At 38.6% G+C, this 9,919-nt stretch overlaps 2 protein-coding genes across 2 annotated transcripts in view; both read left to right on the top strand.

The window, feature by feature from the left end:
* The first annotated feature begins 4,740 nt into the window (after positions 1-4,740).
* LOC107477255 (probable protein phosphatase 2C 47) lies at positions 4,741-5,807 on the top strand. The gene is made up of 2 exons (XM_016097240.1): positions 4,741-4,849; positions 5,476-5,807. Exons 1-2 carry the CDS (start codon positions 4,741-4,743, stop codon positions 5,805-5,807), a joined length of 441 nt encoding a protein of 146 aa, XP_015952726.1.
* A 2,086-nt stretch (positions 5,808-7,893) lies between these two features.
* The window catches only part of LOC127745752 (protein ALP1-like), an 8,934-nt gene continuing 6,908 nt past the window's right edge, over positions 7,894-9,919 (top strand). The window contains exons 1-2 of the mRNA XM_052259424.1: positions 7,894-8,061; positions 9,199-9,726. The gene's annotated coding sequence lies outside the window, so the exon portion shown is untranslated. The remainder of the gene's footprint in view (positions 8,062-9,198; positions 9,727-9,919) is intronic.

Genomic DNA, 9,919 nt, shown 5'->3' with positions numbered 1-9,919 from the left:
CCAAGGCTTTGAAAGACAAAACTCCTTTTGAGGCTTGGTATGGATATAAGCCTTCACTAACCTTTCTTAAAGTGTTTGGTTGTGTTTGTTTTGCACATGTTCCACAGGTTAAGCGCGACAAGCTTGACAAGAAAGCAATTCCGGGTATTTTTGTGGGTTATAGTTCTGTTTCAAAAGCCTACAAAGTGTATCATCCTCAATCTGGAAAGTTGACTGTGTCTAGGGATGTGCATTTCAATGAAGATCAACAATGGGATTGGAAGAACCCACGAAAAATAATTGGACCTTGTAACAATATTGAAGATGATTATGGCGGAAACCAAACAACAGAGTTGTGTCAAAATGAATTAGAAGATGATCATCCCATCAGAGGCACAAGACTGCTGTCAGACATTTATCAAAGATGCAATGTAGCAGTATGCGAACCTAGTTGCTGTGAAGAAGCACTCAAGGATCCAAAATGGAAAAAGGCAATGGAGGATGAGATTTCAATGATTCAAAAAAACAACACATGGGAAAAGGTTGACAAGCCTCAAGACAGAAAAGTTATTGGAGTTAAATGGGTGTTCAGAACAAAGCTTAATGCGGATTGCTCTATCAATAAATACAAGGCCAGACTTGTAGTAAAAGGGTATGCACAAATTTTTGGTGTTGATTATTCTGACACGTTTGCACCAGTGTCCAGATTAGATACAATTAGATTGGTGTTAGCAGTTGCTGCTCAACAAGGCTGGAAAGTATTCCATTTAGATGTCAAATCAGCTTTTTTAAATGGAGTTTTACAAGAAGAGATATATGTGGAGCAGCCAGAGGGATTTGTTATGCATGGAGAAGAAGATAAAGTCTATCTACTAAAAAAAGCCCTTTATGGATTAAAACAAGCACCAAGAGCTTGGTACAGTAGGATAAATGAACACCTATTGAGCATAGGCTTTGTAAAAAGTTTGTCTGAGGCCACTCTTTATGTAAAACATAAGGGAAAAATTTTTCTCATAGTTTCCCTCTATGTTGATGATCTTTTAGTAACTGGAGATGATACAAGTTTGGTTGAAGAATTCAAGCAAGAAATGATGCAAGTTTTTGAAATGACTGATCTTGGTCTTATGTCTTATTTTCTTGGAATTGAGATCAAACAAAATGAGGATGATGTGTTCATATGTCAAAAAAAATATGCTAAGGAAATCTTAAAAAAATTTCAGATGGAGGAGTGCAAAGCGGTTAGCACACCAATGAACCAAAAGGAGAAGCTGAGCAAAGAAGATGGTGCTGATAAAGTTGATGAAGGCTATTACAGGAGCTTGATTGGATGTTTAATGTATCTCACTGCAACAAGGCCAGACATTTTGTTTGCTGTAAGTCTTCTCTCTCGATTTATGCATTGTGCTAGTGAAATGCATTTAAAGGCAGCAAGAAGGGTATTGAGATATATTAAAGGTACTGTTGATTATGGTGTGAAGTTTGAGAGCTGTCAAAATTTCAAATTGTGTGGATTCTCTGATAGTGACTGGGCTGGATCCATTGATGACATGAAGAGCACTTCCGGATATTGTTTCAGTTTAGGCTCAGGAGTTTTTTCATGGTGCACAAAGAAGCAGGAGACAGTAGCACAATCCACTGCAGAATCTGAATTCATAGCAGCAACAGCAGCTGTAAATCAAGTTTTGTGGCTGAAAAAGATCTTATGTGATTTACATCTCCAACAGAATCACAAGACAGAAGTGTTTATCGACAACCAGGCAGCAATTGCGATTTCAAAGGATCCAGTGTGTCATGGCAAGACTAAACATTTTAACATCAAGCTCTACTTCTTAAGAGAGATGCAGCAAAATGGAGAAATAACTTTGGTTTATTGCAGGTCAGAAGATCAATTGGCAGATTTGTTTACAAAGCCACTTCCTGTCAGCAAGTTTGAGCTATTGAGGCAGAAAATTGGAGTTTGCAGATCCTAAAGCAAGGAGGAGTGTTAATTATTTGCTTTTGGACTGCATTAAGTTTTTTTATTATTATTTCAGTTTGTTGTTTTAGTCAATTAGTGGTTCCTGCACTTTAGGAGAAAAGTAGTTTTTGTTATTCCACTTCCTTATCTAGTGGGTATGTGGCAGTTTCTGTTCATCCCACTTCCTAGTTTAGTGGTGATGTGGTAGTGTCATGGATTAAAATCCTATAAATGTACTGCTTCAGTAAAGTAAAAACGTGTGATTCCCATTCCTTTCACCTACGTATTTTTCTTATATCTCTGTCCTAAATATTTCTGTTTATACCATAAACCAACAAACTGGTATCACAGCATTCTTCTTACGGGGCCTGTGAAAATGGAAGGTGAAGCAAGTCTCTCACAAATTGCTCCGCCCACCTTTGATGGAGAAAACTATGACCTTTGGGCAGTTAAAATGGAGTCTTATTTGGAGGCATTGGACCTTTGGGAAGCCGTGGAAGAGGATTACGAAATTCCTCCGCTGCCAAACAATCCTACCATGGCTCAAATAAAATTGCACAAGGAGAAAAAAACAAGGAAGGCAAAGGCAAGATCATGTCTCTTTACTGGTGTTTCATCAATAATCTTCACCAGAATCATGACTCTCAAAACACCAAAAGCAATTTGGGACTATTTAAAGGAAGAATACGCAGGGGATGAGAGGATTCGAGGCATGCAAGTGCTCAACTTGATGAGGGAATTCGAGATGCAGAGAATGAAAGATTCTGAGACAATCAAAGAATACTCTGACAGGTTGCTTTCTATTGCAAACAAAGTTAGATTACTCGGCACTGAATTCACTGATTCTAGAATTGTGGAAAAAATTCTAGTTACAGTGCCAGAGAGATATGAAGCATCAATAACTACTTTGGAGAATACGAAGGATCTGTCCAAAATCACCTTAGCAGGAGTGTTACATGCCTTGCAGGCCCAAGAGCAGCGAAGGCTTATGAGACAAGATCACGTGGTTGAAGGTGCTTTACCAGCCAAGCATCATGAAGTTGGAAGTAGTCAAAGCAGCCAAAGCAAAGACAAAGGTAAAAAGAAAAATTACCCACCTTGTGAGCATTGTGGCAAAATGGGTCACCCACCCTTCAGATGTTGGAGAAGACCAGACGCAAAGTGCAACAAGTGCAATCAGCTTGGACATGAAGCTGTAATTTGCAAAGGCAAATCTCAACAACATGAAGCTAATGCCAATGTTGTAGAGCAAAATGAAGAAGATCAAATCTTTGTGGCAACATGCTTCTCAGCAAGGAGTAGTTCTGAATGCTGGCTGATTGATAGTGGTTGTACAAACCACATGACATATGATAAAACTCTTTTCAAGGATTTGAAGCCTGCTAAATTCTCAAAAGTCAGAATTGGGAATGGTGACTATATTTCTGCAAAAGGAAAAGGAACAATTGTAATTTCAACTAGCTCAGGTATGAAAACCATTTCAGATGTTCTGTATGTGCCTGACATTGACCAAAATCTGCTTAGTGTGGGTCAATTGTTAGAAAAGGGATTTAAAGTTTTTTTCGAAAATCTACATTGTCTTATCTTTGACACTACCGGTCGGGAGATTTTAAGGGTTAAAATGAGAGGAAAAAGCTTCTCATTTGATCCAATTGTGGAGGAGCAGACAGCTTACATCACCCAAGTCAGTCCCACTGAACTCTGGCATAAGCGACTTGGTCACTGTCATATTCAAAGGATGCTGAACATGAAGAGGAAAGATATGATTGAAGGTCTACCAATACTCTCTGATCATTTGCCAAATTGTAATGCCTGTCAATTTGGTAAACAAAACAGAGTGTCATTTCCCAAAACAGTTTGGAGAGCCTCTCAAAAGCTGCAACTCATCCACACTGATGTGGCAGGACCTCAAAGAACTCCATCGTTACAAGGTAGTCTATACTTTATTCTTTTCATAGATGATTTTACAAGAATGTGCTGGATTTTTTTCTTGAAATTCAAGCATGAAGTGGCTGGAGTCTTTGTAAAGTTCAAGAATATGGTGGAAACTCAAAGTGGGTGCAAGATACAATTTCTAAGATCAGATAATGGGAAGGAGTACACCTCAACACAATTTGATCAATTTTGTGAAGAAGCTGGTATTGTACATCAACTCACAACCCCATACACTCCAGAGCAAAATGGAGTTAGTGAAAGGAGAAATAGATCAGTAATGGAGATGGCCAGATGCATGCTGCATGAGAAGGAATTGCCTAAAGAATTTTGGGCTGAAGCGGCCAACACAGCCGTTTTTCTTCAAAATCGACTTCCATCCAAGGCTTTGAAAGACAAAACTCCTTTTGAGGCTTGGTATGGATATAAGCCTTCACTAACCTTTCTTAAAGTATTTGGTTGTGTTTGTTTTGCACATGTTCCACAGGTTAAGCGCGACAAGCTTGACAAGAAAGCTTGAATGAGTTGAAGCTGTTTCAAACTTTTAATTACACACACAATGTAATCCCTTTCAGTTTCCTCCACCAAACACAACCACAATTCTCTCCACTTAGAGAACCAAGTCCTCTACGTAAGATCATCGTCGTCGCCGGTGTTCAATTTGGATAAGGTTTACAACTCTCCTTGCTAACACCCTACATCCAGCTGCTTGGTATCCTACACTTGGGCCACTTACATCTTGTTCTGTGGACCAATAAGTGGGATGCTCTCCTGCTGGGTACCATAGTGACCGTTGCACATCGTGGTTTGGACGCCGACGGCCTTTCATTGCTGTCGCCATCGCAGTGTTCCTTATAGGCTACGCTGCTGACATGGGACACATGTTTGGTGACTCACTCGAGAAGAAGGCCCGCCTGCACGCCATAGCCACCTTCGTGGTCGGGTTCTGGATCCTCAGCGTTGCCAACAACATGCTTCAAGGTCTATGCTGGGCACTCCTCGTCAAGAAGCAATGAAAGGCTGTCGGCGTCCAAACCGCGACGGGTAGCGGTCACTATGGTACCCAACTATAGGCTGGACGAGCATCCCACTTATTGGTCCACAGAACAAGATGTAAGTGGTCCAAGTGTGTGGGATACCTAGCAGTTGGATGTAAGGTATGAGCAAGGAGAGCTGTAAAGCCCATCCAAACCAAACACCGGCGGCGACCATGATCTGACTTAGAAGATTTGGTTCTCTAAATGGAGAGAATTGTGGTTGTGTTTGGTGGAGGAAACTGAAAGGGACTCCATTGTGTGTTTAAAACAGCTTCAATTCTGTGTTTGTGAACTTTGTGTGTTACGGTGTGGTGTGGAGTTGAGGGGAAGCTGTGTTGGGGGGAGGGGGGTGAGTTCTCTGGTGGCTAATGATGGCTAGTTGTTGACCATCCAATCTAAATTTGACACTTTACATAGGTATTTGAAAGAGAATTTGTTAACCAATTCTGTAATCAATGGTTATGTTACAGCAATGTGAGGTAAGTTTGATCAAGTTACTGTGATCGCGAGATTGAAAGTGCATCAGTTAGAGTTTTGGAGTTTCTCGCCGGCGATTTTCAATCCAAGCAGTGGATGGCAGAAACGCATGGCTTATTGTCACAGTTCGTGAAGCTTCTGAACGAAGGAATGCTAATTGGGAATGCAGGGGNAAAAGAGGCAGAGCCATTGAACTCTCCAAAGACCATAAACCAAATTGCACATTAGAAAGACTAAGAATTGAGAAACTTGGTGGTGTGATCTACGACGGATACCTCAACGGCCAACTGTCAGTGGCTCGAGCCCTCGGAGACTGGCACATCAAAGGGTCTAAAGGGTCCAAGAGTCCTCTGAGCGTAGAGCCAGAGCTAGAGGAGATTGTGTTGACCAAAGAAGATGAGCTTATATCTACCATGAAAGTTTAGTTTCACCAAATGATTTTCAAAGCAATTCATCCAAAATGCTGCTGCAAAAACTCAAATCTATTGTCTCTCAATAGCCTGTAAGCACCTTCTGTGAAATTTTTCTAGCATTAGTAGTACACCACCAACTTTGTTATTAATAATGTTATCAAATTTATTTATGTCCAATGTCAACATGCATGGTCACCGTCATGTCCCTCCTGTGGTGATGGCCACCATGACTGTTTGGTGTGAGAGGCAACTTGAAAGGAAGAAAGGTGGAAATTTACGTGTAATTGTTTTTATTTAAAGTTGATAGTTTTTAACTGAAAATAAGTGTAGGTACAACTCTAAATCTTCTATGATGGACTCACTCATGTTTCTAGAACTTTATTGAATTCCTCAGTTGGAGGTTCCATGCACATGATTGAGATAGTGGTACTCCTTTGAAAGAGTAATAAAGATAATACCAACTTGATACATTTCTGGCAAAATGTTAAACTGATGAAGAATTGCAACAGAAACGCTAAGTGGATATTGAGATGCAACAATTTCAAGAAGAAAACCATATCTGATACACCATTCCCAAGTCAACAAGAAACGGGTTAGAATCATGCAAAAATCATCCTATGGGTAAGGGGGTGTGGTGTGAGATTTGGGAAGGGGGAAATAATAGTCATTAGAATTTTGATATATTGGCAACTCCTATTCCATATGTAAAACATGCATTTATAAGGTTGCATTTCACATCTCAGATTGTGATGAAAATTAGGTGGCATTGAGGATCTGCTGCCACCAAGGTGTATAGCTAGTGTTTGGGATGGTTATTCTTGGCTAGCTAAGCAGCGTTTTCACTAGAGAGATGATCTGAATTGGAATTGGGTGTGGAAATTTAATATTTTAGAAAAGACCAAATTCTTCATTGGCTTTGTCTCCATGATGCTCTTCCAACTCAAAGCTTTTGACAATTAATGAGATTTGTCCTAGGTGTCATAATGGGGCTTCACGGGGCCATGTTGTGGCTTTTGGCTTCGATTTCGGTGACTCAATTGGCAAAACCCGAGCATGTCCATTCACAAATTGCCAAAGCAGTTTCGAAGACGCTGCAGAGCACCGCCTCCAGCAGTTCCATGGTAGAGAAGTGCCTAAGATTTCTGGCGCTGGCGCTGGCGGCGACATGTGCTGATGGTATAGGACAGCGATGGGCGGAGATATTTCATGCACTGCGAAAGTGGTGGAGAGACTGGCGAAGGCAAGAAAGGCGATGGCGGAGGATGCGGTGGTGGTGCTGTGGAGCATGTGCTGCCTTCGCAAGCGAAACGATGTGGTGATGGTGCTTTTGTTTCATGTGCTTTTGTTTTTACAAATATATGGTTTGATTTTGATGTGTTATAAAAGTGTTATCTTTTTTTTGAAGTGTGGCTAAACAAATAAAGTATACTTTTAACACAAGAATCTTCATAACAAAATATTTTTAGTATCTTAATTTGAGTAGTTGTCTTTGATTAAGCCTTGTCAAATACTCATTCTTAAATAACATAAAAAAGAAAAATATGCCGTGTTTATACTGGATTACAAATTAAATCCAATTTATTTTTAGGTATAATATTCATTGAAAATCTATTTGTTCTTCCCAAAATTTTGAATAATCATTTTTTTTTGCTTTTTGGTGAACCCAATGTCCCAATTACAGCCCACATGATATCATCATAGTAACTGACTAAAACTTACCGCACATTATCATAACCTAACTATTGATTAGAGTTGGTTAAAAGAGAGGGAGGGAGAAAGGGTATGTTATGTAGCACTCCGTTTGTTTGATGTCCATGTCTTGCCAAGACATAGACACGGTGGGACGTGTCTATTGTTTGGTTTGTGAGACACAAAAATAAGAAGGACACGCTTACACACAAACATACACAACATACATGTATTTCATGTCTCAGGAAAATGGCGAGACACGGATTTTGGGTGAAGGACACGGATCTGCATTCTTTTTTTTAGACTATTTTATCCTTATTCATTTTCTAAAATTCCAAGTATCTCCCTTTTTAATTACAAACCCTAACAAGTGTTTCTTCTTCTGCAATTGATCAATCCACCATCGAAGCTGTACCACCGTCGCACATCATCTCCGTTTCCCACCGACTCTCCTCTCTGCTTATTGCGGGCTGTGCTCCGGTAGTGGTGAGCTTGTTTTGCTGCTCTACCCCCTTTGCCTCTTCATCCCGCAGCCGTATTAGCCTCCTCCTAGCTGTGCTTTGCATTGTTGCCTCTGGTATTTTTCTCTATTATTATTGTTTGGATGGAAAAAATTATATAGTAGGATAATGCACGAGATTTATAGTCTTGATGACTCATATGTATTACCTACCTTGTCTTTTACTAAAGAAATCATTATCATCATTAGGTGGAGGGAGCCACACCTACCGTTTGTTGTGCTGCTGTTGGTGCTAATTGAATAATAGTAAATAATGGAATCTTAAGGGAATTTTTTGTTTGCCAAGTTAATATTAGTTATAATTATTATATATAATAGAAACGGGCCAGATAAAATGACAGAGATGGTTGATTATTGATAATATGTGTTATTGTTGATTGAGTGCTATTCTAGTGTATGGGTATGTGAACTATCGAATTGTAAGGCAATGGAATTCCTGGGTGTACCCTGGCCACGGCCTGAACAAAGAAAAGAGTGGACCCAATTGTTTAAGAAAATTGCTTAGGTCATAAAAAAAAGAGTTGTAGAAGGAGATTTTGCTGTTGTGATAAATGAAATTCTGCTATCAATTTGCTCTTGTTATTGTACCTGATTGTTGATAAAACTAGTGATAAAAATATTGTTGAAATTGCTGATTAATATGTTAATGAAATTGCTTATCAAATTATTAATAGGTCAGCTTTTTAATTATTGTCTTTGAGGAATGCTAGAGGGCAATTTATTTGTATTGTGTTTATAAAATTGCTTATTAAACTGCTTACTAAATTGTTGATCAAATTGTTTGTATTATGTGTTTGTAGAAATTAAATAAGTTGGATGATAATTGTTTGTAGAAATTGATATGTTAATTTACAAATTTGGATCTTGTTTCATTGTGATAGTAGTCAGAATCAATTTTGTTTTAGAAAGTTATCAATCACCTATCTTAAAGTATTATTTTTTAGAAATTTCATATTAAAACCCTTAATTATTTTTCAGCTGATAATTTTATTGATATGTATTTAATTAGATTTCAATCATGCCTTTTCTATTTAATTAGTTTTGAACTCTATTAGTATGCTTTGACTTTGATTATGTGAGTATATGCTTATGTAATGTGAATTTTTTCTATTTTTAGTTTAATTGAGTATTTTTCCTATTCTCTCAAGTTATTAGAGTTCTTCATTTATGTATTTACTTGTTATTGTTTCTTAGGAAGTGATGATGGATCGTTCTGAACAAATTAAGCTATGTGTTGGATATTACTGGATTATGAGAATGCAATTTGACACGTTAATGCTGCTTTTTTTAGTTACTTTATATATGTATATTAGGAATAGAAGGCGGGGTCATACTTCGATTGGTCGAAGAGTGAACACATTGCCATTAAGGCGAGATGCATTAGATAATATCATTGGGGAGGGTGGAGATAGAAATTGCATATGGGAGTTAAGAATGAGTTTAAATGCATTTGCAACTTTATGTGAATTGCTACAAGTTCAAGGTGGATTAGACGAAGACGGTCATGTTGGCATAGGCGAGCAAGTAGCTACTTTCTTAATCATATTAGCTCACCATACCAAAAATCGGAGCGTACAAGTTAGGTTCTATAGGTCTGGTGAAACTATTAGTAGGTATTTTCACAAGGTATTGTGTTCGGTTTTGCGTGTCCAAAGTATCTTATTTGCAAAGGCAGACCCTGTACCGGAAGATTGTGTAGATCCCAGATGGAAATGGTTCAAGGTAGGTCGTGTATGTAGCTCCAATGTTTATTGGTCAAGTTTACTCTGCGTGTAATAACTGTTTTTTTTTTATATATTTGATAGGGTTGTCTAGGAGCATTAGATGGAACTTACATAGATGTCACAGTCCCGAAGAGTGATAAATCCAGATATCGGACGAGGAAATCTAGAATATCCACCAATGTCTTAGGAGT

The sequence above is a fragment of the Arachis duranensis genome, chromosome 3, assembly GCF_000817695.3.
Source record: "Arachis duranensis cultivar V14167 chromosome 3, aradu.V14167.gnm2.J7QH, whole genome shotgun sequence".
NCBI lineage: Eukaryota > Viridiplantae > Streptophyta > Magnoliopsida > Fabales > Fabaceae > Arachis > Arachis duranensis.
Note: the sequence above shows the minus strand (reverse complement) of the source record. Positions and strands in the feature narration are given on the sequence as shown.